The sequence below is a fragment of the Microtus oregoni genome, unplaced genomic scaffold (genome assembly GCF_018167655.1).
Source record: "Microtus oregoni isolate MIOR12 unplaced genomic scaffold, Mior012 000067F_001, whole genome shotgun sequence".
Taxonomy (NCBI): domain Eukaryota; kingdom Metazoa; phylum Chordata; class Mammalia; order Rodentia; family Cricetidae; genus Microtus; species Microtus oregoni.
This window is the reverse complement of record NW_024543954.1, coordinates 1,186,345-1,213,798: the sequence shown is the minus strand read 5'-3', so window position 1 is coordinate 1,213,798 and position 27,454 is coordinate 1,186,345. Positions and strand designations below refer to the sequence as shown.

At 51.8% G+C, this 27,454-nt stretch overlaps 1 protein-coding gene across 4 annotated transcripts; it reads left to right on the top strand.

Moving 5' to 3' along the window:
* Window positions 1–275: 275 nt before the first annotated feature.
* Window positions 276–27,008, top strand: Flna (filamin A). 4 transcript variants are annotated; one of them, XM_041641033.1, is made up of 48 exons: window positions 276–388; window positions 3,563–4,051; window positions 6,923–7,171; window positions 7,276–7,373; window positions 7,462–7,609; window positions 8,171–8,289; window positions 8,380–8,457; window positions 8,551–8,713; window positions 8,800–8,997; window positions 9,547–9,684; window positions 9,767–9,890; window positions 10,039–10,175; window positions 10,276–10,469; window positions 10,695–10,808; window positions 10,900–11,043; window positions 12,029–12,152; window positions 12,239–12,399; window positions 12,484–12,574; window positions 12,660–12,829; window positions 13,014–13,131; window positions 13,256–13,518; window positions 14,040–14,637; window positions 14,721–14,894; window positions 14,984–15,146; window positions 15,227–15,387; window positions 15,481–15,651; window positions 16,005–16,128; window positions 16,214–16,370; window positions 16,955–17,144; window positions 17,303–17,326; window positions 19,535–19,782; window positions 19,888–19,983; window positions 20,146–20,248; window positions 20,337–20,477; window positions 20,999–21,127; window positions 21,338–21,511; window positions 21,598–21,759; window positions 21,984–22,187; window positions 22,267–22,419; window positions 22,525–22,647; window positions 22,736–23,002; window positions 23,160–23,297; window positions 23,513–23,628; window positions 24,160–24,292; window positions 24,944–25,120; window positions 25,281–25,499; window positions 25,583–25,786; window positions 26,512–27,008. In XM_041641033.1, the coding sequence occupies exons 2-48, from the start codon at window positions 3,679–3,681 to the stop codon at window positions 26,697–26,699; spliced, it is 7,941 nt and encodes a 2,646-aa protein (XP_041496967.1). In that variant the 5' UTR covers window positions 276–388; window positions 3,563–3,678; the 3' UTR covers window positions 26,700–27,008. The 4 variants fall into 4 exon arrangements, with proteins under 4 accessions (XP_041496967.1, XP_041496965.1, XP_041496968.1 ...); XM_041641031.1 differs by having other exon boundaries at window positions 8,797–8,997; XM_041641032.1 differs by lacking the exon at window positions 276–388 and adding an exon at window positions 3,226–3,327 and having other exon boundaries at window positions 8,797–8,997.
* Window positions 27,009–27,454: the final 446 nt, after the last annotated feature.

Genomic DNA, 27,454 nt, shown 5'->3' with positions numbered 1-27,454 from the left:
TTGGGCCTAAACATAGGTTTTGCAGACCTCGCTCTGGAGGTGAGCCCCCTTCCCTGGAAGCCTGGCGGCCCTCATAGAGCGGTGAGCTCATTCTGGAGGGCGGTGTCGTCAGTCAGCTGGGGCACTTGAGCTCGTGGCGCGCCCCCGCATCCCCTCCCCGCCCCCGGCTCCCGGGCGATTTTACCAATTAAGGCTTTCTTGCCGGGCCGGGCTCGGCCGGGCCCCGCGCGGGGCGGACGTGGGGCGGGGATGCAGCCAACAAGAAGGCGGGCGGCAGCGGCTCATTCGCGTGGAGGCGCGCGGCGCGCAGCGGACACCAGCAGAACTCTGAGGCATCCGGCTCGAGGGTGAAGAGCTGGGCGCCACCCCGCGGTTGCAGGGACAGCAGGTGAGGGTTCCGTGGCCAGCTCCATGCTGGATAGTCGTCGGATAGTGGGTGCGCTGCTCGCGAGCTGGGGAGAGGTCTGGAAAGCAGGCAGAAAGGCCAAGGCCAGGTGCAGCTTAGGTGTGGACTCAGGTCACAGGCATCGCGTTAGTGTCCAGAGGTAGCCTTGCATAGTTTACCACACACAAACTTATGTTTGTGCTCAGGAATCTGGGAGCTTGGGGTCATGGGAGTCTCTGAATAGGGGACTGGTATCTGAGTGTGTGGCAGGAGATGGGTGCAGGTGTGGGTACCCATAAACTGGTCATTGCGTGGCTATCTGGGAAAGAAAGGTCTTTTGAGATTAGTACCTTGATTGGGATAAGGGTGAGTGGAAACTTGGAAGGACACTTTTCAGCCAATGCCAAGGGTGGATATGAGAGATGAGTCCCCTGTTGGTTTTGGGCACAGGGAGCAGATTCTGGGTCTGCGGCAGGGGTATAACCAGCTTGACTTTCAGCCTAGATCTTGGGTCCTGTCTCAGGTTGGTTCTGAGTATGATGGTCACTGTCAGCCAGAACATAAGCACTAACGTCCCCAGATCCCAATGCTAGACCCGGGCCAAAATAGTGGGTAAAATCCGCCCGCAGTCCTTACAGCTCCAAGCAGTCTGGCCAAGGTGAGAGTTCAGGAAATCAACATTCTCTCCTGTCACACCTGGATTTGCCTTATGGGCACTGGTTCTACTTTGGGGATTTTTCTGCTTCCTTCCCTCCTGGCGCCCCCTGGCTACACAGGTCTAGAAACAGCTCTTAAGGGTCGAGAGTATAGCTGGTGGGCTTGAGCCTATAGTTCCCTGTGGGAGGGCCTGGCCTGGGGTCTGATGGTAGGGGTGGGGGAGATGGGCGGGGTGTGTGTAACATCCAAGAATCTACTCCAAATAAGGGAAAATATGAAAGAGTTGGATTTTGGCTTCCTGGGGCTGCCCATCTGGGTCTTTAGGATGGAGCGACATCTGGTGGTGGCACTGTGTCTACTCTAAGGCCAAGAACTCTCCACTCCCCCATTCCTCTTTTCCCCTAAATAGTCAAATCATGGGGCCAGAAACAGGGACAACCAAATGCTATGTGTTCCATTACTATGATTCCGTTTTCCTTGTTCCCTGCAAATTAATGAACTCAGGTGATCTAGACAAATGACATTGGAAAATCAATTATTGATGCAATTCCATACATGGGGATTTGTTCTCCAGTAGGTTAGGGGACCAGAAAGATAACTCTAATCATGTCTTGAATTACATTTCTGGAAGTTTCCATTTGGGTTACCCCCTCACAGTTCTGTCATCCTGTTCCCCAACTTTCCCTTTGGCTTACTTGGTGCAGGTATATATGAAAATAGAATAGGAGAGTGTATGCAGGTGACTGGAGGTGGGATAGGGGAGTTATGTACTGAAAATGTTACTTCACTGGTGAGATTATAGACAGTCCCAAAATGAATATGCTGTGACAAAGGTGGTGCCCATTGTGATCATAGCCTTACCATAGCCCCACCATAGGCAATGCAGACACTCCAGGCCATAGGAGAGCCAACCATATTTGGGCATGCCATGTTGGTCAACCCAGGGCCTCCTTCAGCCACGGGCAAATACATTGCTAGAATTTGAGAAGTAGGGATAAAAGCCTGCCTTTCTGGAAAAACATAGAGAAGGGAACATTCTGGAGAGGCTATACTTCAGTATAGAAAATGTAATTGGAGCCGGGCGATGGTGGCGCACGCCTTTAATCCCAGCACTCGGGAGGCAGAGGTAGGCGGATCTCTGTGAGTTCGAGACCAGCCTGGTCTAGAGAGCTAGTTCCAGGACAGGCTCCAAAGCCACAGAGAAACCTGTCTCGAAAAACCAAAAAAAAAAAAAAAAAAAAAAAAAAAAAAAGAAAAGAAAAAAAAAAGAAAATGTAATTGGAAAGAGTCTACCATGGGGAAGGTAAGCTGGATTCCCTTAACTGGAGGGTGGTAGTAAGTGTCCTCTGCAGTTTCTTACCTTTGTGCCTTTGCTCAACTCTGCCTCAGTACAGATCCTCATCATTATCCCCAGAATTATCTATCATAAAATTAACTTTTAGTGAATAGCTTCACACTACTCAGGGAACACAACCTAGGCTCCTTTGCAAGCCTTGACCCCTGGTGATTCTCCTCCAGTAATCTGGGACCTATCCCTGAGTCCCTCCACACCTCTAGGATCACACCAAACTTTGGGGGCTATTCTACTCTGCCACTCGAGAACTCTCCTCCAGAATTCCTCAGGGCCCCAGGAGGATGGAACTGTGAGTTAGGCAGGCACGAGGTGTGCCGGGCTAGAGGCATCACAAGGCGGGTGCCCTCGGATTTTGCCCATTGGCATGCCCTGGGCCTTTGGAAGACTGCTTGGTCCTGCAGTGCTGGCAGCCTCCTGGCTCAGCTGTTTGCCCCCATTTCCTTCCGGATGGAACTAGGGGCCATAAAAGAAGAAGGTGGGAATGGGCTGGTGCAGATGCGCAGGCCAGGACCATGGAGACTGGAAAGACCAGCGGAGACAGGTGGGGTGGACCAGGGGTCTGCGGGTGGCTACGTTAGGTGATGAGAGCACTGAATGGCAGCCATTTCTCGGCACCAGTGCGCATAACACAAAGAGCTCGCAGCATCACCAGGCGCTCTGGAAGGGTTCGCTCTTAGGACTGGACTCTTCGCATTGCTGTGGACCAGACTATGGCTGAGGACCCTCAGCTCGAGAAAAAGAAGAAAATAAAGATAGCGGAGGAGGGTGCTGGATGCGGGTGGAGTCCAAGTGACTCAGGCACACTATTTGCTCCACCCCCTGCAGGACCTTGGGGAGAGTCCCTTGTAAGGGTGTGCCAACTGGAGCTGAGCGATCCCGTGCCAGAATTGCTCATCCTTTCCTAGCTTTGGGATCCGTTTCTTGTAGTACCGTAAGGAGATGTTGCTGGACCTTCTTGTGTTCTTTGGGGCTCAGTGACCCTCCCTGAAGCAGAACTTGGTCGTCTTGGGCGGAGCAGGGGGGGGTGCTTTGTGGGAGCATTCCAACGGGCGGGGCGAGGTGGGGCGGGCATAGCCCAGAAGCCCCACCCGGAGGTCCCGCCCCAAGAAAATCTTGCCTCTGGCTCCACCCTTCGCCCGCATTTAAAGGGCTCGCTCTTTCCGCAGCGCAACCTCTGTTCTGTGCCTCGTCTCTTCGGCGCCGAAGTGCCTTCGGCTTTAATTAAAGGGCCGTCCCCCTCGCCGAGGCTGCAGCACCGCCCCTCCGCTCCTCGCGCCTCAAAATGAGTAGCTCTCACTCCCGCTCTGGTCAGAGCGCGGCGGGCGCGGCTCCTGGAGGCGGTACAGATACGCGGGACGCCGAGATGCCTGCTACTGAGAAAGACCTAGCGGAGGACGCACCATGGAAGAAGATCCAGCAGAACACATTCACCCGCTGGTGCAATGAGCACCTTAAGTGCGTGAGCAAGCGCATCGCCAATCTGCAGACAGACCTGAGCGATGGGTTGCGGCTTATTGCGCTGCTCGAGGTACTCAGCCAGAAGAAGATGCACCGCAAGCACAACCAACGACCCACTTTTCGCCAGATGCAGCTTGAAAATGTGTCGGTGGCGCTTGAGTTCCTGGACCGTGAGAGCATCAAGCTCGTGTCCATAGGTGAGGGCGTGGGTCACACTGGGGCACCGCGTGGGCGCGGGCGGGGTCACCACAATTCTCCTTCCCTTACCCTCTAGAGGCCCTCTCTCTGACTCACTTCCTAACTGCCGCACAACCAAGAGTACCCTTAGGCCTCTCAGCCACCGAGGTCCTCGAGAACAAAGGCGCGCAGGCCTGCTGAGCACAACCGCTAGGCGCCCCCGCCCACTGTGCCCTCCTGGCCTGTTCCCAGGCTGAGCTCACATCCTCTGAAGGCCGCGCCCCCAAAGCTGCACCCGTGGTGGGACAGGCACGGACTAGGTTTCTGTCCTCAAGAGCCGCAGCCCATCCTTGGGCAGTGGGATGTCTAGGGTCTTCCTCTACAACAGTAGTTCTAACCTCTAGGTGCCTCTAGTTCTAAAGTTGAGGGTGCAGTTTGTGGCTCCTCAACTTCTTGCCCTGGAACATGCTCCCCCATTGGAGGTAGTTGAAATCCCCAGTTTATATCCTTTCTGGCGAACTTGGAGGAGGGCAAAGAGATGTATTGCTGGCAAAACTGTACCCCAGTTGTGTTGGGTGTGGTTGACTGAAGGCACCTGGGCATCTGACCGTAGTGTGCTTGATTGCCAGCTTTGCTGTCTGTCATGTAAACCTTGTAAATCTTGTAAAAACAAACAAACAAACAAACAAACAAACAAACGTGTAAACCTTCTGCATCTACAATGCAGAGATTAGTTGAAAGGTGCTCCAGTGTATACTGGGTTTACTGCCAGCTCAGTGCCCATGCCATTGAATGGAGAGGTTAGCAGTGGATTGCCTTTTGAGGGATCCCAGGCCTTTCTCAGAGTAGGGGCCGCTCATGGACAGGCACCAGAATTGGTAACTTAGGAATGTGGAACAGGGAGAGGAGGAGAATGAACTTTTCTCCATAATAGAAAATGCTTTCTGTTATACTTTGGGATGGTACATGCTAAAGCAACGAGGGATCAAGATTCTCCTGGCTCCTCACTGAGCAAGTTTCAAGTGCTGAGCTCTTTGGAATGCCTATAGAGGCATGCCTGTGGATGTTTGGGGGCCCACCCCTAGTCCCAGCCTCAGTCTAGCCAGCTGAGTCATTTCGGAGTCTTTGGGGGGGCAGCCGGATGTGGGGAGGCAGGCCACACCCCAGCTCTTGGGGGGGGTCTCCTCCCGCCTCCCTTCTCCCTCCTTCTTGTGAGCTGGCTGGAGCAGGCCTAGTTCCCAGAGCTTTGCCATATAAGGCAAAAAAATGTTGGAAAGCAGCAGTGATTAGGAGAGGGAGGGGGCCGGCTGGCCCAGGGGCTGGGGATAGGGGGTGGGATAGGGCGGGGCCATCTAACCAGGCTGCCTCCCAACCTTGGGCCCTGGTCCTCTCCTCCTCTTGGGAGGGGGACATAGCTAGCTCTTAGCCAGCCTAATCGAGCCAGGGGAGGGACCATATGTACCTTCATGGGATGGTGGGTCTGTCTTTGCCTCTTGGAGGCCACTAAGAATTTATAGTTTCCTTGGGAGCTCTTGTGCTGGACTTGTGACTTGGGGTAAGATCAGTGTGTCTTTGATCTTCTTTGAATTTCTTCCTGAATCTTCTCACCATTTTGGGACAATGAAAAACATTCACAAGAGACCAGGACCAACCTGTTTGGGAATAGGAAAAGATCACTCTGCTTGGAGAGGCTCAAGTAGTTGTCCCCCAGGTGCTGTCCCACTGGACTGGGATACCACCTGTTCTAGATGGCCCTCCCATTGGTGTTCTAGTTTTCATGACCCACTCCCATTGACTCACTAGATAAACATTCCATGATTGCAGGGAAGGACTGTAGGGTTTCCAAAGATGAGCTGTTAGAAAACCATACCTACCATAAGCCATCCACCCTTGAAGAGGTTAAGATCCAGAGGTGGCCTTGGGTGTGGCTCAGAGGCGTCACCATGGTGATGGATGTTCAGGGTGCCCGCCTTAACCACTTCCCTTGTGGTAAGCCTGGTGACTGTCTGAGACCTAGCCCATTAGGTGGCTAGTAGGCTGGGTGGTAACAGCTAGGCAGATTATGCTGAAGCAGCAGGACTTGAGGACCCCACCTAAGTCTCTACAACAGGGGCTCCCAAGTGGGCCTTGGCACCAGAGGCACACTAAACTAGCCCCTCTCTACTCTTCCTCTTCTTCCTCCTTCAACTGGGCAATGGGGCCTGTTACCCCAGAAGTTCCCGATAGGCCTCAATGAGTCAGGACCAAATATAGTTCCTTTGACTTATAGCCCCTCCCCCAAACCAGTCCTCTTTTGTGCCACCTCCTGATTCCTAGTTTGGTAAGGGGACAAGGAAGTGGCAAAGGGTGTGGCTCATACCCCTTCACACAAGGATCCTTGCCAACACGTTCACTTCCCCTATTTCATCCCCCACCCTGGAGCAGCAGTTGTATTTCCTAACTACTCTTTGCCAACCTAGCCTTCCTCTTCTTTGGTCTCAGCTCAGCTTGAGGTCAGGGGCCTTGTTTCCTTCTCTCCATTCCCATGTATCCCAAGAGGTGGGGGCATGTTTTGATCTCAGCAGCTGCAAAGCATTTATCTCACTTGCTCTCCCACCCTCCTTCTGGGCCTTGGGGTTTTTGGCACAGTCCCCTTATTGCATTATATTGTTATCATGTGTCTATGGGTCTCTTCCTTCCCCACCAAAAGTTTCCTTTAGCACTAAATATTTCTTGAACCCCTTTAGAGGCTCTGAGCAGAGGGTACCTGATTCACTTTTCGCCCTTAGCTGGGAGGAGCCTCTGTCACCTAATTGACTTGTTGTGCCTGTCCACCCAGGTTCCTCCCTGCTGGCCTTGGTGAGGGAAGTCCCTAACTGCCCACTGTTGCCTCCCCTCCTTGCTTCCCACAGACAGCAAGGCCATTGTGGATGGGAATCTGAAGCTGATCTTAGGCCTCATCTGGACCCTGATCCTGCACTACTCAATCTCAATGCCCATGTGGGATGAGGAGGAAGATGAAGAGGCCAAGAAGCAAACACCCAAACAAAGGCTCCTAGGCTGGATTCAGAACAAGCTACCACAGCTGCCCATTACCAATTTCAGTAGAGACTGGCAGAGTGGCCGGGCCCTGGGTGCTCTTGTTGATAGCTGTGCCCCAGGTGAGGAGCACAGAGATGGGAGATCTTGGGCTAAGGTTGTCTGGTCAACCGAGAAGGTAGACCTATAGTCCCAGACTCACAACATAACCTTTCCTGTGTTATAGGCCTATGTCCTGACTGGGACTCCTGGGATGCTAGTAAGCCTGTGAACAATGCACGAGAAGCTATGCAGCAGGCTGATGATTGGCTAGGCATTCCTCAGGTATGTTCCCTAACTGGCCCCAGCAGCTAAGAGGTGGTTGGTCATGGTGAGGAGAGGCCCAATGCCGCTTATCTTCTTTCTGTGACAGGTGATCACCCCAGAGGAAATTGTGGACCCCAATGTAGATGAACATTCTGTCATGACCTACCTGTCTCAGTTCCCCAAGGCCAAGCTGAAGCCAGGGGCTCCTCTTCGGCCCAAACTGAACCCAAAGAAAGCCAGAGCCTATGGGCCAGGTGAGGGGGCCTGGTCAGTGATATTCCAGGGGGTGGAACACTTATATCTGGCCCATAGAACAGTATTTTCTCTCAACTTGGGTCCTAAGAGGTTTGGGGTCATGGCAGCTGGGCAATGGAATAATCACTCTTGAGGGGGGTGAATGGATCAGGGTTGATCAGAAATGATGCCTTGACAAGCGAATAGTAATAAGTTCCTTAAGTCATACTGGCTTGTGGAAAGTTTCTTGATTGAAAGAGGACCCAGTGTGCTGCTATTCTATAATTGGAGATGAAGCAGTCAGGATGAAGCAAGTGCAAGGGTTTGGGAAACCACTGCAGTAAATCAGACTGTTTCAGAGAATGGGCATGGGCAAGAGCACACACAGCTGGGTTCTGAGGCCAGGCTCAATATACTGGGCTTACATTGAACAAACTTTACTGATTGGATTGTCCCTAGCTTGGGGAGGGGTACTGAACCTGTAGAAGGATGGGGTCTCTAATGCTGTGTCCCTTTACTGTATAGAGGTGAGGGTGTGGCCCTACCAGCTGGTCCATGGCTTCCTCACCCTCTCCTGACAGGCATCGAGCCTACAGGCAATATGGTGAAGAAGAGAGCAGAATTCACTGTGGAGACCCGAAGTGCTGGCCAGGGAGAGGTGCTGGTGTATGTGGAAGACCCAGCTGGACACCAGGAAGAGGTAGGGTTATCCATTGGCAGGGCAGGATCCTGCTATTATCCTCTTTTAGAAGGGCTGCTCTTAACACTCATAGACTCCTTCCCACTACAGGCAAAAGTGACTGCCAATAATGACAAGAACCGTACCTTCTCTGTCTGGTATGTCCCTGAAGTGACGGGGACTCATAAGGTGAGTACTTGACTGAGAAGGAGGTTGGTGGCCATGGGTAGTTGGCAGAGGACCCCTTACCTCACCCTCACAGCCTGCCCCTCCCGGGAATAGGTGACTGTACTCTTTGCTGGCCAACATATTGCCAAGAGCCCATTTGAGGTATATGTGGACAAGTCACAGGGTGATGCCAGCAAAGTGACTGCCCAGGGCCCTGGTCTGGAGCCCAGCGGCAACATCGCCAACAAGACTACCTACTTTGAGATCTTCACTGCAGGTGAGGGGAGGCAGCCGAGGCCCAGCCAGCCATGGGGAAGAGCTGTGCTGGAGTCCCAGAGCTAAGTCTGTGCCTTGGGACAGGAGCTGGCACAGGCGAGGTGGAAGTCGTCATCCAGGACCCTACTGGACAGAAAGGCACAGTGGAGCCTCAACTGGAGGCCAGGGGTGACAGCACCTATCGCTGTAGCTACCAGCCCACCATGGAGGGTGTCCACACAGTGCATGTCACCTTCGCCGGTGTTCCCATCCCTCGCAGCCCCTACACTGTCACTGTTGGCCAAGGTAGGCCTGGCCATGGATGCTCCTCTACTGTGGTGCTGTGGTCTGGGCCTCCTGGGGGGGCGCGGAGTAGGCCATTAGCGCTGTCCCACTGAAGTCCCAGTCTCCGAGCTTCTACTGTCTGGGCAAGCACTATCTTTCCTTTCCCATACTTGGGTCCTTCTTGCTCCTCTTCCTCTCCTTGCCCCTCTCATCTCTCTTCTCCATGCTTTTACCTTCGGAAGAGCTCGCTCCAGTTGTCTAGAAACCTGCTGCTCTCTGCTCTGCCCACAGGGTCAACGGTACTTGGATCCATTTTCCTCTTGGTGTGGAGGGCTGGGTGGAGGTATTGGGGGCTGGTGTCAAACAGTTGGGAGAAAGCCTGCCATGTCCCTGCTTGGGGTGCAGGTTCTGGGGTCATGGCCCATTTCAGTTTTCTTGCATGTGCTTTACCAGCCTGTTGGGCCAAACTCTGAGTAACCCTCCAATCCCAATGGCCTGGCCCTGTGTGTGGCAAGGGAAGGGGCAACAAGCCCCAGTTTCCAGCAACTCAGCTGGCTTATTTGCCCACAGCTTGTAACCCAGCTGCCTGCCGGGCAGTTGGTCGAGGCCTCCAGCCTAAAGGTGTGCGAGTGAAGGAGACAGCCGACTTCAAGGTGTACACCAAGGGTGCTGGCAGTGGGGAGCTAAAGGTCACTGTAAAGGGCCCCAGTAAGTTTATCTGGTGGGGTGGTTAGGGTAATGGACCTCAGGTCATAGTTAGACAGGCCTGAGTTCTTTCTTGTCTTTGCAGAGGGTGAGGAGCGTGTAAAGCAGAAGGACCTAGGGGATGGCGTGTATGGCTTTGAATATTACCCCACAATACCTGGCACATACATTGTCACTATCACATGGGGTGGCCAGAACATTGGCCGCAGGTGAGCTCCCTCTACTACTCAACCATTTCTGAGCCCTCTCATCTCCCTACCTGGCAAGGGACCAGTGACATCTTTCTGCCTGGCCCACAGCTGTTGGGCACAGAGCAGTGCCACTTGATGCTTACCTATGTGGTGCTTTCGCTTGCAGTCCCTTCGAGGTGAAGGTGGGCACTGAGTGTGGCAATCAGAAGGTGCGAGCCTGGGGCCCTGGGCTAGAAGGCGGTGTTGTTGGCAAGTCAGCAGACTTCGTAGTAGAGGCTATTGGTGATGATATAGGCACCTTGGGTAAGTTGGAGGCTTCAGAGTAGGCACCCAAAGCAGAGCGTGACAAAGGAACCCTATCCCAAGGCTCCAGGATACCAGTACGACTGATGACTGTTTTCAGGTTTCTCCGTGGAAGGTCCATCACAGGCCAAGATCGAATGTGATGACAAGGGTGATGGCTCCTGTGATGTGCGCTATTGGCCCCAGGAGGCTGGCGAGTATGCTGTTCATGTGCTGTGTAACAGTGAGGACATTCGTCTTAGTCCTTTCATGGCTGACATCCGTGAGGCACCTCAGGATTTTTACCCAGACAGGGTAAATGGCACATAACACTGACCTGAGCTTTGGCCTTCTACCTCTTCTGGAGAAGGCTTCTGGGGGTGGGCATTATCCCATCTTTTCAGTGAGGTGGGGTTAAGAACTCAGACCCTGGCTGGTATTCCCAGAAACGTGTCCTACCAGTGTGTGTGTTACTTACTGCCCTACCTGCCTTTGGTGGCCTTGCCTTGATTTTCTGAGATTGGATTGACTTCTTACCAGGTGAAGGCACGTGGGCCTGGATTGGAGAAGACTGGTGTGGCTGTCAACAAGCCAGCAGAGTTCATAGTTGATGCCAAGCATGCTGGGAAGGCCCCTCTCCGAGTTCAAGTCCAGGTGGGATGCCTACCAACGTTGGGGTTAGGACTGGTAGGCCCCTAGACCTGGGTACTGACCAGAAGGCTGCTTGCTTTTGCCTGCCTTACAGGACAATGAGGGCTGCCCTGTGGAGGCGACAGTCAAGGACAATGGCAATGGCACTTACAGCTGCTCTTATGTGCCCAGAAAGCCAGTGAAGCACACAGCCATGGTTTCTTGGGGAGGTGTCAGCATCCCTAACAGTCCCTTCCGGGTAAGCCAGCCCATGGGCCATTAGCCCATCTCCCCAGAACCCTTTTGTTCTATAGCAATTTTTTTTCCTATAACAGTTTTTAACAGGATCAAGCTTGCATACCAATGCAGTTTTCCTATTTACAGGGTAGTTGGCAGCCATCACCATAGTCTAGTCTAGGACATTTTCATCATCCCCAAAGAAACTTCTATGCTTTCCATTCCCCTTTCTTTAGGCCTTGGTAATCACTGATCTATGAATTTGCATTTTCTGGGCTTTTCATATAGATGCAATTCTATATGCATTTTAACTATATATATTATACACAGTGTGATCTTTGTGTGTGTTTAAGTTTTTAAAGATTTATTTATTTATTAAATATACAATATTCTGCTTGCTTGTATCCCTGTGGGCCAGAAGAGGGCACCAGATCTCATTACAGATGGTTGTGAGCCACCATGTGGTTGCTGGGAATTGAACTCCGCTGAGCCATCTCTCCAGCCCTGTGTTTTCTTTTTGAGACAAGACCTCACCATGAAGACCAAGCAGGCCTAGAACCTTGCTCTGCAGACCACACTGGCCTTAAACTCACAGAGATTCATCTGCCTCTGCCTCCCAAGTGCTGGGATTAAAGAAGTGTGCCACCATGTTTGTTTTGTGACTTTTTGTCAGACCTTTGTCAGTGCTTCAGACCTTTTTATGGCTGAATATTTTTTACATTACATTGTATAGATGGAAAATATTATTTGGCAGATATGTGTTACTTTTGGGCTATGCGAATAGCTCTGGTAGGAACATTTGGGTACGTGTTTGTGTGGACCTAGGTGTTCACTTCTCTAGAAGCAGAATCAAAGTATCATGCAGTCACTTTTACCTGTTTGAGGAACTTCCAGTTGTCCCAAGGCAGCAGCAATATTTGTCCTGCCTACCAGCAATAGCTGAGGGAGCCTTTCACCTCTCCTACTACAGACTCATCATGTCTTTTAACTTGCCCCGTACCCTACAGGTGAATGTGGGAGCTGGCAGCCACCCAAACAAAGTCAAGGTGTATGGTCCAGGAGTGGCCAAAACTGGGCTCAAGGCACATGAACCCACCTACTTTACTGTGGATTGTACAGAGGCTGGCCAGGGTAAGACCTAGCCTTGAATGGGAGGACAGATGGGTAGGCTGTCTCTCCAAGTCCCAGTCTCTTCTTATCCCACTTCTTAACCACAGGAGATGTCAGCATTGGTATCAAGTGTGCCCCTGGAGTGGTGGGTCCCACTGAGGCTGATATTGACTTTGATATCATCCGGAATGACAATGACACCTTCACTGTGAAATACACACCCCGTGGGGCTGGCAGCTATACCATCATGGTTCTTTTTGCTGACCAGGTAGGTGTTACTGCTCCCAGTTCTTAGATTGCTAAGTGTTTGGGTGCTGCTGTCTTCAGCTGTTTTTTTTTCCTTCACTTGTAGGCCACACCCACCAGCCCCATCAGAGTCAAAGTGGAGCCTTCTCATGATGCCAGCAAGGTGAAGGCTGAGGGTCCTGGCCTAAGTCGCACTGGTAAGGATGAATATTCTGTATGTTGAGTGGAGCCAAGGGCAGGGAGCTCAGAGTAGGGTGCCTCAGTTTTGTTATGACTCCTCAGGTGTTGAACTTGGCAAACCTACCCATTTCACGGTCAATGCTAAAACTGCTGGGAAAGGCAAGCTGGATGTCCAGTTCTCAGGACTGGCTAAGGGAGATGCAGTGCGAGATGTGGACATCATTGATCATCATGATAATACCTACACAGTCAAGTACACTCCTGTGCAGCAGGTAGCTATCTCTATCTGCTGCAGCCATACCCTTCCCTTTCCTTATATAGCAGGCTAGTTAGGCTGCTGCAAGAAATTTCTAATTTCTCACCTGGGAACGGGGCTGAGGAGCAAAGCTCAGCAGCTGTAGGCCAAAGACACTGGAGTGCTGAGTAGTGACCCCTGCCCTTCTGTACCTATTTCAGGGTCCAATTGGTGTCAGTGTCACTTATGGAGGAGATCACATCACCAAGAGCCCATTTTCAGTGGGAGTATCTCCAACCCTGGACCTCAGCAAGATCAAGGTGTCTGGCCTTGGTGACAGTAAGTAGTTGCTATATTTTCTATTGCCATTGAGGACCACTTAGCTCCATCCAGCTGAGTCTTGCCTGGAGCTGCATAAATAAATGGTTAATTTCTTTTTTCTCTACCTTCATAATTGCAACAGAAGTGGATGTTGGCAAAGATCAGGAGTTCACAGTGAAGTCAAAGGGTGCAGGTGGTCAAGGCAAAGTAGCATCCAAGATTGTGAGTCCCTCAGGTGCAGCAGTGCCCTGCAAGGTAGAGCCAGGCCTGGGAGCTGACAATAGTGTGGTACGCTTTGTGCCCCGAGAAGAGGGGCCCTATGAGGTGGAGGTGACCTATGATGGTGTTCCTGTGCCTGGCAGTCCCTTTCCACTGGAAGCTGTGGCTCCCACCAAACCTAGCAAGGTAATTGGGTTTGGGAGTCTATAAGGGGAGGGCCCATCTTCCTTCCTTCCTTCCTTCCTTCCTTCCTTCCTTCCTTCCTTCCTTCCTTCCTTCCTTCCTTCCTTCCTTCCTTCCTTCCTTCCTTCCTTCCTTCCTTCCCTCTTTCCCTCCTTCCCTCTTTTTGGGGGGGGGTGGTGGGGATGATTTTAAGACAGGGTTTCTCTGTGTAGTCCTGGCTGTCCTGGACCTCACTCTGTAGACCAGACTGGCCTCAAACTTATAGAGATCTGCCTGTAACTGCCTCCCAAGTGCTGGGATTAAAGGTGTGTACCACCACACCCAGCTCCCATCTTCCTGAGGGTACCCTATATTCTCCAGATTTGTCCTGACCCTTTGTCATTTCTGTCTTTATGATTGATAGGTAGATTACCTATTAGCCTATGCCTTTCATGTTTCTGTTTGGGTAAGGAGGAGAGCTAGGGCAAAAAGAGGCAGAAGAAAGATTGGGCTGGTAGCTGCTTCTGACATCCTCTTTCTCTTAGGTGAAAGCGTTTGGACCAGGGCTACAGGGGGGCAATGCAGGCTCCCCTGCCCGCTTCACCATTGATACAAAGGGAGCTGGCACTGGTGGCCTCGGCCTGACAGTGGAAGGCCCCTGTGAAGCACAGCTTGAGTGCCTGGACAATGGGGATGGCACATGCTCTGTGTCTTATGTGCCCACTGAGCCTGGGGACTACAACATCAACATCCTTTTTGCTGACACCCACATCCCTGGATCCCCATTCAAGGCCCATGTGGTTCCTTGTTTTGATGCATCTAAGGTGAAATGCTCAGGTCCTGGGCTGGAGCGGGCTACTGCTGGTGAGGTAGGCCAGTTCCAAGTGGACTGCTCAAGTGCTGGCAGTGCTGAGTTGACTATTGAGATCTGCTCTGAGGCAGGACTGCCAGCTGAAGTATACATTCAGGACCATGGTGATGGCACACACACCATCACCTATATTCCTCTCTGTCCTGGGGCTTACACTGTTACAATCAAGTATGGCGGCCAGCCTGTGCCCAACTTCCCCAGCAAGCTGCAGGTGGAGCCTGCTGTGGACACCTCAGGTGTGCAGTGCTATGGACCTGGAATTGAGGGTCAAGGTAAGGACACCTGCTGTAGGGGAGTAGCAGTTATGGGGTGCAGAGTCCTATAGCCACAGCCTCTTCACTGTGGCCTTTTCCAGGTGTCTTCCGAGAAGCAACCACTGAGTTTAGTGTGGATGCCCGGGCTCTTACACAGACTGGAGGGTCACATGTCAAGGCTCGTGTGGCCAACCCCTCAGGCAACCTGACTGAAACTTATGTTCAGGACTGTGGTGATGGCACATACAAAGTGGAATACACCCCATATGAAGAAGGTATGAATGTGCTGGGGTATAGCTTAGGCAGGGCAGAGAATAAGTGGAGAAGCCCAGTTCTTCCTGACCTGACTTGTCCTACCCTCTAGGAGTACACTCTGTGGATGTGACTTATGATGGCAGTCCTGTGCCCAGTAGCCCTTTCAAGGTGCCTGTAACAGAGGGCTGTGACCCCTCCCGGGTACGTGTCCATGGGCCAGGCATCCAAAGTGGTACTACCAACAAACCCAACAAGTTCACAGTGGAGACTAGGTGAGTGAGTCACTGAAGAGGCAAGGGCAGCCAATGGGCTTGGGAATCCCAGGTAATGACAGACTATCTGTTTGGAATAGGGGAGCTGGCACAGGTGGTCTCGGCTTGGCTGTTGAGGGCCCCTCCGAGGCCAAGATGTCTTGTATGGATAATAAAGATGGCAGCTGCTCAGTAGAATATATACCCTATGAAGCTGGCACCTATAGCCTTAATGTCACTTACGGTGGTCACCAAGTGCCAGGTGAGGAGATGATCATGAGGATGGAACCCTAGGACTGTCTGTTAATACCCACAGTTTCTTACATAGTTACCATCCTTTTGTATCAACCCCTAGGTAGTCCCTTCAAGGTCCCTGTGCATGATGTGACAGATGCATCTAAAGTCAAGTGTTCTGGGCCTGGCCTAACCCCAGGCATGGTCCGTGCCAACCTCCCTCAGTCCTTTCAGGTGGACACAAGCAAGGCTGGAGTTGCCCCACTGCAAGTCAAAGTGCAGGGGCCTAAAGGTGAGAGTTCACATACCTAGGAGAGGGAGTTATGGAGCTATCATCTTTTTAGGCCAGCATGTGGAGGCTAGGGCAGATAGTGGAAGGGTTTTATGTAACCACAAAACCAGGCAGAACTCTAGAGAAGGTATAATACAGGACTTGGCCACTGAATAGATGTGGCAAGAGAGAGGGCCTAAGGAGGCACTTAGATATGTTTTATACTACAGGGTCTTGGAGTCATTCCTGGAATTGGATAGTTAAGGACGTGATAAGGTCTAGGCTTTGGGCCCAGTCCTAGTCCTTCAGGGAGATGGGGTTGGGGATGGGTACAAGGAGCCAACCTAAGGTTTTGTCATTGGGACTGGGGGTAGGCCTGGTGGAGCCAGTGGATGTAGTGGACAATGCCGATGGTACTCAGACTGTCAACTATGTGCCCAGCCGAGAAGGGTCCTATAGCATTTCTGTGCTATATGGGGAAGAAGAGGTTCCACGGAGGTAAGAAGCAGGGTTCACTGTGCATGCTGGGGGCAGGCTGGGCACTGAAACTTTTCTGATGGTTCATAACACCCTGATCCCACAGCCCCTTCAAGGTCAAGGTACTGCCCACACATGATGCCAGTAAGGTGAAGGCCAGTGGACCTGGACTCAACACCACTGGTGTACCTGCCAGCCTGCCTGTGGAGTTCACCATTGATGCCAAGGATGCTGGGGAGGGTCTGTTGGCTGTCCAGATTACGGTGAGCTTGCTGGCTCCCTGAGCTGTGCTGTAACTTCAGGCAAAGGGAGGAGAGGCGAGGAACAAGACCTGGGCAGATGGAGTGTAAGGCTGCAGGTGGACAGGCAGCCCAGTCTAGATAACTAGCCTGCCTGGAGCTGTACTGTAAGGGAAGGACCTCTGCTTTTGGTCTGCATTAGGATGTGTAGCAGTTTTCTCCAAGTTGAAAGGAACAAGCGTTCTCAAATATACATTCGTTGCTATTGAGTGTGGTTCCAAAGCCTATACATGCTTCAGCTTCCTCACATGTAATAGTCTCACAGGACAGGTATAATGTTATAACATTGAGGTCTTGTAAGCTCCTGGTGCCCCTATGACAGGCCCAGTACTGAGGCTGGGCACCAAGCTGCTCTCTTGTCAGGGAATGCTGAATGTTTGGGGACTTCCATTCTGGACTCGGCCACAGGCAGCCGCTGGGGTCATGGGGGTAGAGGGGAACAGAAACTATTTCTATTACAGCAGTATTTGGTGTTTTATGGAAGGCCTGAGATAGTCCAGGCCTTGCTAGGTTTGGACCAACCTCCTCCCCTGTGCTTTGCTACATAGGACCCTGAAGGCAAGCCCAAGAAAACACATATCCAAGACAACCATGATGGGACGTACACAGTGGCTTATGTGCCAGATGTGACAGGCCGGTACACAATCCTCATCAAGTATGGTGGTGATGAGATCCCCTTCTCCCCATACCGTGTCCGGGCTGTGCCCACTGGAGATGCCAGCAAGTGCACAGTCACAGGTGAGCTAGCCCACCATCGGCCACCGTGGAGCTCAGCACGGGGCTTGGGTGTGCCTGTGTGCAAGGGCTCGCTGCTTGGGGCGGCGTGTGGGAATGGGGGCCGCCCTCTTGAGTGACTCACCTGACCTTTCTCCTTGCTCTCTGCCCTCTCACCTCAGTGTCAATCGGAGGTCACGGGCTAGGTAAGCTGCTTGCTGGGGCCACTCCCAATGCCCCTGCTGCCCAGAGAGGCAGTTTCCTTTCCTCTTCATTGCTAATTCATTCCCAGGACAGTTCCAGCTGCAGCTCTAGGCAAGGACAGAGCGGGGGAGGCTGTGCAGACAAGGTCATGGGCTGGAGGGTCAGGGCCCAGGGAGGTTTCTGGAGCTAAGCATGAATGCTCTGGTTCTCCCCTCTCTGGGCCTCCATTTCCCCATCTGAGAACTCGGGTTGCAGCTGAGAGCTTTGGGGTAAAGTGTATCCTAGGAGGCACCCCACTGGGGACTTTGGGGTCTGGGGATCTTGGTACCCCTGAGGATGGCAGCAGGTGCTTCCTTCTCGCAAGGGTTCCTGTGTGGGCTCAGGGGACAAGGTGGTTTCCTCCACCCAGTGGGAGTCTCTAGGCCTCATCAGATCCACAGACTTCCATCCCTGCCTCCCAGGGGCATCTGTGTCCTGGGCTGAGGGAGGTGCATGAGTGGGTGGGGCTGGCTGGTGATGCAGTAGTGCCAGAGTCATCTGCTTGGGTGGCCAGCATGGCAGGGCCTGGCCCAGCCTCAGAGCCCCAAAGTGCATTCTGCAACCCATCTCTTTTCCTTCTCTCCTTCTATTCCCTCAGCAGTGACGCTAATTAGACAGCCCCTATCAGACAGGTTTGTCTGCCCAAAGACAGAGACTCCCCAGGGATACTGATATAAATCTATAATTACTTATAGGCCTCTGAAGGCTGTAGGCCTGGCACTTGGGTAGGTGGCCAAGGACAGGATTATAAGATAGCTAGGTCTTTGTGGCAAGAGGCTAGATTGTTTTGTAGAATAGTCCATGGGATAGGATATGACACACGTGTTCATAGGATAGGAGATCGGAAAACAGGCTAGGGACTTGGAATGACTTCAATTTTTCTGACCATTATGAGTGGAATGGAGGCAGGAAGCCAGTAAGGGAACTTAAATCACCTTTGGACAAGCCAAAAGGTTTGCTTGGACCAGGTCAGTGGCTGTTGGGACATTAAGCAGTAGCCCAGTTAACAGGTGTACTTTGAGGATGCTATGGTTAAGACCTACTGATCACCTGGATCCTGGATACAAAAATGAGGAATCAAGTAGCTGTCAGGAGAGGGCTCAAATCATTAGCTAGATGATACAGGGCAGGTATTCAGAAAACTTACAGGGCAGCATGGGTAGCAGGCAGCCAACGATATAGCTAAAGATGCTGAGTCTCATGTTGCCAGTGTGAGACCAAGGTCAACGGGGGCTTGGTGGCAGGCTGGTAGGCTGGTAAGGAGGGCCCTTAAACTTGGTCCTCAAGTAGGTTTGGTGCTCCTAGCTGCTTTCCTTGTGGGAGGCTGGACTGCAGGGGTGCTCTTGCTGCCAGGCCTTACAACCCACAGCTCCCAAGCCTCCACAGCTGAGCCCCAGATCATAATGTCACTGTCCTTATCCTTTCCTTGGGCATTATGGGGCCCTAGAGGCTGCTTAGATGCTTTACCCTTGCAACCCTGCAGTGGTGGCTTGGGCCTTCTATTCCCTGTTCATTGGGTGCTGCCACTGCTTTGCCAAGCCTGCTGTAATGCATTGCATGGGTGCTAACCCTGCTGTCTCCCTGCTGCTTGCTCTTGTCTGTGCCAGGCTGTGCTGGGCTGCTTCTCACTGCAAGCCTCTGGTTGAGCAAGCGTTCTCAGTCGTCAGGAAACTCCAGTTTCACCTTCAGGCCTGGGGGATGGGTAGGGAGGAAAATGTCACACTCCCCACACTGCAGCAGGACTCCGCCTCACTGCATCCACACATAGCACTGGGGCTGGGGCCAGTAAACAAGGGCGCAGGTAGCCACGGGCCTAGTCAGAGTGCTGGTATTTGTCAGCATAGACCATGGTACCTGCTGAGGCTGAGTTGGCAGAGGAAGTAAATGCTTGTGCTGGGATGGGATGGTCCCTTACTTTTCCTCCCAGGTACCTTGGTACCACCTGTTGGGCCTCTCTCATAAAGAGGCTTGAGGTGGTCAGGAGAATCCTTCCTGCCTTCTGAGAAACCACTCACCATCCTAGCTTGGGGTATGGGTTGGGCTAGGGGTTGGGGCTGGCTGTGCTTGGTTGTAGTAGTAAGAGACCTGGATGGGTGGCAGGCTGATGGTAGGAGCCAAAATACCAGGCTCACCTGCTGGTTTCCCTCTGGGGATCCACTCTGCCCTCCCAGGTGCTGGCATTGGCCCCACCATCCAGATTGGGGAGGAGACAGTGATTACTGTGGACGCGAAAGCAGCAGGCAAAGGCAAGGTGACTTGCACTGTATGCACACCCGATGGCTCAGAGGTAGATGTGGACGTGGTGGAGAATGAGGATGGCACCTTTGACATCTTCTACACAGCCCCCCAGCCGGGCAAATATGTCATCTGTGTGCGCTTCGGTGGCGAGCATGTGCCCAACAGCCCCTTCCAAGTTACAGTGAGAAGGGGCCAAAGACGGGTGGGGAGGGAGATCTGGGAAGGTCCTAGTTTGTCCTTCCAGGTCCCTGTGACAAGTCTCCAGCTTTCTCACTTTGCCTTGCAGGCTTTGGCTGGGGACCAACCTACAGTGCAGACCCCACTACGGCCTCAGCAACTGGCTCCACAGTATACCTATCCTCAGGGTAGCCAGCAAACCTGGGTAAGGCATGACCTGGTCTATTTATTATTCAATTTGCCTGACCCATAGGGACACTTGCAGCTGGCCATCTGGGTGTTGCACGTGGCCCTGTTCTTCCATATGTGCAGAGAAACCTCAGATCTTATTGTAGCTCCTCACCTGATTCTTCTGTCTCCACTGTAGGTTCCAGAGAGACCCATGGTGGGTGTTAATGGGCTGGATATGACTAGCCTGAGGCCCTTTGATCTTGTTATCCCCTTTACCATTAAGAAGGGAGAGATCACTGGTGAGTGAGGGCTGGGAAGGAACTTGGAAACCAGTGATACCAAGGTGTGCCATTTGCCTGTCCTGACTTCAAAACCACTGCCCTCTAGGGGAAGTTCGAATGCCCTCAGGCAAGGTGGCCCAGCCTTCCATCACGGACAATAAGGATGGCACTGTTACTGTACGCTACTCACCCAGTGAAGCTGGCCTGCATGAAATGGACATCCGCTATGACAATATGCATATCCCAGGTGGGCTCACAGCCTCTTGCCCACCCCATCCCAGACCCCTATTGCTACCATCTTAGAAAGAACAGGTTAGAGTACTATTATAGGTCAGACTGCTTGCCTAGCATGTATGAGGCTCTGAATAAACTAGATATTCACATGCCTGTAATCGTAGCACTGGGGGTAGAGGCAGATGAATTAGGGAGTTCAAGGTTATCCTCTGCTTCATAGCTGCCAGTTCAAAACCATCCAGAGATATGTGAGATCCTGTTTCAAAAAACAAAAATTAGGGGCTGGAGAGATGGCTCAGTGGTTAAGAGCATTGCCTGCTCTTCCAAAGGTCCTGAGTTCAATTCCCAGCAACCACATGGTGGCTCACAACCATCTGTAAAGAGGTCTGGCGCCCTCTTCTGGCCTTTAGGCATACAGACAGAATATTGTATACATAATAAATAAATAAATAAATAAAACAAAAAAAACCAAAAATTAATAGACTAGTGCATGAATGAGGCTGTTATTCCTTGTGGTTTCTATTCCTGCCTCAGGAAGTCCTTTGCAGTTTTATGTGGATTATGTTAATTGTGGCCATGTCACTGCCTATGGTCCTGGTCTTACCCACGGAGTGGTCAACAAACCTGCCACCTTCACTGTCAACACCAAAGATGCTGGAGAGGGTAAGGAGAAGCTCTAGGAGAAGCTTTGGCTTGGCCTGCCAAAGTTGTCTTTGCTTCCCTTGGCTGAGGGCTAGGTATGGGAGATGATCCTGAATAAAGTTCTCTACCGTGTCTTCCTGCCTGTGCTGAGCCATCAAGTCAGCTCATCCACGAAAGCCTAGCAATGCATTTCTGGGCACAATTCCTACTCTTACCTGTAATGCTTTTCAGGGGGCTTGTCTCTGGCCATCGAGGGTCCATCTAAAGCAGAAATCAGCTGCACTGACAACCAGGATGGAACATGCAGTGTTTCTTACCTACCTGTGCTACCTGGTGATTATAGCATCCTAGTCAAGTACAATGATCAGCACATCCCAGGCAGCCCCTTCACTGCCAGAGTCACAGGTGGGGAACATCAGGAATAACGACAGGGTGGGCACAGTCTCTTTGGGGCTGGATCCATAGTGACTGATGACTTGTACCCTTACCAGGTGATGATTCCATGCGCATGTCCCACTTAAAGGTGGGTTCTGCTGCTGATATTCCCATCAATATCTCAGAAACAGACCTCAGTTTACTCACAGCCACAGTGGTGCCGCCCTCAGGCCGAGAGGAGCCCTGTCTGCTGAAGCGGTTGCGCAATGGCCACGTGGGTAAGAGGTTGAGAGGGATCAAGCATTTCTGGGAAAGAGAGAGAGCCAGGTGTGATGATTGCCTATAATCCCAATATTCGGAGGTGGAGGCAGGAGAATTGGGGGAATCAGTCATTGGCTACATAGTGAGTTAAAGCCATCCTGGCTTGTGGAGGGAAAAAAGAAGGAAGGAGGGAGGCTGTGGGCCAACCCACACCCTGTTGATGGCCCTACTCTGTGCCCAGGGATTTCCTTCGTGCCCAAGGAGACAGGGGAGCACCTGGTGCATGTGAAGAAGAATGGCCAGCATGTGGCAAGCAGTCCCATCCCAGTAGTGATCAGCCAGTCGGAGATTGGTGATGCCAGCCGTGTGCGGGTCTCTGGTCAAGGCCTCCATGAAGGTCGTACTTTTGAACCTGCAGAGTTTATTATTGACACCAGAGATGCAGGTAGGCAGTGGTGGCCTACCAGATAGGGCAATACAGCTTCACTTGGCATTCTGGCTTATAACTGCTATCTATCCCCTAGGCTATGGTGGACTCAGTCTTTCCATTGAAGGCCCTAGCAAAGTAGACATCAATACAGAAGACCTGGAGGATGGCACATGCAGGGTCACTTACTGTCCCACAGAGCCTGGAAACTATATCATAAACATCAAGTTTGCTGACCAGCATGTGCCTGGTGAGTGTGGCAGCCACACCCTTGTGGTTTGGCAGCCCCTAGACACACCCCAGTGCCCACCTGTAATATGTACAGGGTATGGACTGTCATTTTTTTTTCCTACAGGCAGTCCCTTTTCTGTGAAGGTGACGGGTGAGGGCCGGGTGAAAGAAAGTATTACACGCAGGCGACGTGCCCCTTCAGTGGCCAATGTTGGCAGTCATTGTGACCTCAGCCTGAAGATTCCTGGTAGGGAAAAGATCAGGAGGGTTCCTAGGGTAACCCTAAGCACAAGTAGAGACAGGATCCTGCTCAGCAAGGTGTCTTCTACTTGTAGAAATTAGCATCCAGGATATGACAGCCCAGGTGACCAGCCCATCAGGCAAGACCCACGAGGCAGAGATTGTAGAAGGAGAGAACCATACTTACTGTATCCGATTTGTGCCTGCTGAGATGGGAATGCATACAGTCAGTGTCAAGTACAAGGGCCAGCATGTGCCTGGGAGCCCCTTCCAGTTCACTGTGGGGCCTCTGGGGGAAGGGGGCGCCCACAAGGTCCGTGCTGGAGGTCCTGGCCTAGAGAGGGCTGAAGCTGGAGTGCCAGGTAGGTGTGCTTGTCTAATTCTTGCTATCCTGGGTGGGCCTAGATGGGTGTTTGTAGGAAGTATCTGGCCATCATGTTGATCTTGGCTTTGCTTGGAGTTGGCTGAGGTTGGGGATCAGTTCTCTAATTCATGCACACCCACTGCTTTCTCACACAGCTGAGTTCAGCATTTGGACCAGGGAAGCTGGTGCTGGAGGTCTGGCCATTGCAGTTGAGGGCCCCAGCAAGGCTGAGATCTCCTTCGAGGATCGCAAGGATGGCTCCTGTGGTGTGGCCTATGTAGTTCAGGAGCCAGGTACTGGGAAAAGAATTGGCCAGGGCAGGGGGAGGTAGAACCTGAGTATGGGTGTGTTGACCCCAGGTGCTACATAGTCTTCACTTGGTGCTGAATCTCCATCTTGAGGTTCCAGGGACACCCAAGGTGGCTGTGGAAGGCAACAGACTTTTCGTAGGCTAGTCCTTGGAGATATGTGGCATCTCCAACACAGCCTATGTTCTCTTTCTATCCAGGTGACTATGAAGTCTCAGTGAAGTTCAATGAGGAGCACATACCTGATAGTCCCTTCGTGGTACCTGTGGCTTCTCCGTCTGGTGATGCCCGCCGCCTTACTGTTTCTAGTCTTCAGGTGAGGCACTGAGAGAAACTGCCCACCTGGGGCTCCTAGGCCCGGCCAGACCAGAGTCACCATGGCAAACAGGCCTTGGCTGTGAGCTGAGTGGCCTACTACCCAGAAACAACTCTGGGTGCTAGGTTTCTGCTCTGACCGGGTACAGCCCACGCTTGGGGTTGGCAGGAAGTGCCCTGCCTACCGCGTGGCGTTTTTCTCGTGTCTCAGGTCTAAAGGCTTTGAACAGAAGCCTGTGCCCATTGAGCACCAGGGCTAAGGTTTAAAGAGGGAGAGCCTGCTAGAGCTGAGTGCTACCCACTGGGTGGGGCCACCTTCCTTTTCTGCTTCCTGGGTGTGTGATTGTGGAGCACATGTCTAGGGGATGGGAGGTTGGGGGTGTGCCTGTGGCTTGCTGCCCTCACAGATTAATGGCTCTCCCTCTTTAAACCATGTTGGACACAAGATGGGTAAGTGACCTTGTGGGTCTCCTGCTCTTCCATTTACCCTGGCTCTAGCCATCCTGTCTAACCATATCTGCTGTGCTTCTAGGAGTCAGGGTTAAAGATCAACCAGCCAGCCTCTTTTGCAGTCAGCCTGAATGGAGCCAAGGGGGCAATTGATGCCAAGGTGCACAGCCCCTCAGGAGCTCTGGAGGAGTGCTATGTCACAGAGATTGACCAAGGTGAGGCTCTATTCCGGTCTAGCCATTCAGCTGTCTGCCCTAGCAGACTAGAACCAGGCTGAGTGTATATAAGGAAAGTAATGATTCTGTAAGCAACCAAAATTGGGTTCCTCAGCTTCCTAGATTGATAAGCACCCATGAAGATATGGCTTATCAGCATGGCCACTAGGAAGAAAGCTTTAGCAGTTCCATACATGAGACAGACAAAGACAGAGATACAAAGAGCAAGAAAGACAGTCTATCCCTGTGGCCAGAGGAATAGCAATTGTATTGAAGCACACTAGTTTTTCCCTCCCCCCAGGTTCATGATCTGAGCAGATTCCTCGCTAAGCCTGCTAATCTGTAGACAGCATGGTATTAACAGTACACTGTCTAAGGAGGCAGCAATGTGGGCATTTTGCTTGTCAGTCCAAAAGACTCACCGGTAGACTTCTTAGGTCTACCTTTAGTCCTCAGGATGTATGTGTTGTTGGGGTGGGCACCCAGCACAATTCTGGAAGCAGAGGAGTCTCCATGGAGCAGTTGGGTTCCTGCTGGTAGCAAGAGAAATGAAAGGGATGGTTAGTACTAAGGCTATTCCTTTCAGACACTATTTGCTCCTTACATACCGAAAAGTACTCCAGGCCCTTAACATGTCCTTCTATATCTCAGATAAGTATGCTGTGCGTTTCATCCCACGAGAGAATGGCATCTATTTGATTGATGTCAAGTTCAATGGTACTCATATCCCTGGAAGTCCCTTCAAGATCCGAGTTGGGGAACCTGGGCATGGAGGGGACCCAGGCTTGGTGTCCGCCTATGGAGCAGGCCTGGAGGGTGGTGTCACAGGTAGGTTCACGGGTACAGCTCTGAGTGTGGATGCAGTTGTTGAGGCCCTGCATCTAAACTCTTAGCAACAGGAGGCATGTGGAAGTATTAAGTCTGTACTGGGTGGTTGAAGACAGGGAACCCAGTGAGGTAGACTCTGCCTGATCTTCCATGCTCCCAGGGAGCCCAGCTGAGTTTATCGTGAACACAAGCAATGCTGGAGCTGGTGCCCTTTCGGTTACCATTGATGGACCCTCCAAGGTGAAGATGGATTGCCAGGAGTGCCCTGAGGGCTACCGTGTCACCTATACCCCCATGGCACCTGGCAGCTACCTCATCTCCATCAAGTATGGTGGGCCCTATCACATTGGGGGAAGTCCCTTCAAAGCCAAGGTCACAGGTGAGTCTCAGCCTAAGCTGTTGGTGCCATCCAATTCCTTGATACTCCAGTCATTTCTCAGTCTCACCCATTCTGTCCTGCAGGTCCCCGCCTTGTTAGCAACCACAGCCTCCATGAGACATCATCTGTGTTTGTAGACTCCCTGACAAAAGTTGCCACTGTTCCTCAGCTTGCAGCCTCAGGCCCAAGTCCTGCTGATGTGAGCAAGGTAGTAGCTAAAGGCCTGGGGCTGAACAAGGCTTATGCAGGCCAGAAGAGCAGCTTCACAGTAGACTGCAGCAAAGCAGGTAAATAGCCCTGTTTCTAGATTCTGGAAGTACAAAGCTAGAAATAACAGGACAGTCAGCAAAGCCAGAAGTAACAGGACGATCAGCATGTGGGAAGTTCAGGAACTGCCTTTAGGGCTATGGTTGTTGCTTTTGGGGTTACCTTCTATTTGGGCTTCCTGGAGAAAGGTGGCTCAGTAGTTAAGAGCACTCACTGGCTGCTTTTCCAGAGGACTCGAGTTCAAGTCTCAGTACTCACATGGCAGATCACAACTAACTATAACTCCAGTTCCAGGGGATTCAGTACCCTCACACAAACAAACATATAGGCAAAACACCAATGTACATAAAATAAATTGCCGGGTGGTGGTGGCACACTCCTTTAATCCCAGCACGTGGGAGGCAGAGGCAGGTGAATCTCTGAGTCTGAGGTCAGCCTGGTCTACAGAGCTAGTTCTATAACAGCCAAGACTGTTATAGAATGAAAGACTGTTATACAATGAAAGCCCATCTCAAAAAACCAAATGTGTGTGTATGTTGGTATAAATATGTAAATATATGAAGAAAATGTCCTGGAGGACCTGGAATCCATCCTCTGGTGGCCTAGGTGGGTTGTGAGAAGCTTGTTGGGAAAGGGTTATTTTGAACAGGCAAGGGACAGGATGTGGAATAGGAAGAAGGGCTCAGAGCAATTACAGATGAAGGAAGGGGTTAAGGTTGGTCACTGAGGCCTATTCCTACCTCAGGTAACAACATGCTGCTGGTGGGGGTGCACGGCCCAAGGACACCCTGTGAAGAGATCCTGGTGAAACACATGGGCAGCCGCATCTACAGTGTCTCCTACCTGCTCAAAGACAAAGGGGAGTACACACTGGTGGTCAAGTGGGGTGATGAGCATATCCCAGGCAGCCCATACCGTGTTATGGTTCCCTGAGCCTGGTATCTATTCCAGCCAGAAGCTCCCATGGCAAAGAGCATCCTCACACCTATCCCAACCCCAAGAAGCTCCATATTTCTTTCCTGAGCCCTGGGCCCTCCCTCCCCTAGATTACTCTGGCCACTCTGTCACTGCAGTCGCCCCTGCCCTGCGCTGTGCTCACCTGCCTCTCTGGGCTTTCACTTGGGCAGAGGGAGCCATTTGGTGGCAGATCCTGTCTCCTTTGGTTCTGGGATGGTGGGAGTCCTATGTACAACCATCTGCTAGTTCTCTTTCCCAGCTAGGAGGAATAAAATTTTGCTTTCATTGTCCTGTGAGTGTCTGTAGCTTTCATGGAAAGAGTGATGAAGGCCAAACTGGCAACGGCACCAGTAAGGCAGAAGCATAGGCTGTGGTATCTCCAGGTAGCACAGTCTATACTTGTTCTTTGCTTCACAGAGGTGGGCATATGGTACACTTAGAATGGCATATAGGATCAAGTAGGCAAAATGTGGGGTATTAAGATTTATTGCTAGCTATTTGGTGATCCCTAACAGTGATGATCAGGTAAATAATTTTTGAAATAGCATTGGTGCCTAGCCATCTATTAGACACCATGAACATAATACCAAAAATAATATTTTTGTTTGTTTTTTTGAGAGAGGTTTCTTTGTACAGCTTTGGCTATCCTGAAATCCTCTATAGACCATGATGACATCCAACTCAGAGATCCATCTACCTCTGCCTCCTCAATGTTGGGATTAACGGTATGC

Coding starts and splice junctions, on each gene's coding strand:
- Flna (XM_041641031.1), top strand. CDS start 3,679: ATGAGTAGCTCTCACTCCCGCTCTGGTCAGAGCGCGGCGGGCGCGGCT. Junction 4,052..6,922: donor CATCAAGCTCGTGTCCATAG/GTGAGGGCGTGG, acceptor TGCTTCCCACAG/ACAGCAAGGCCATTGTGGAT. Junction 25,121..25,280: donor CCTGGAGGGTGGTGTCACAG/GTAGGTTCACGG, acceptor CCATGCTCCCAG/GGAGCCCAGCTGAGTTTATC.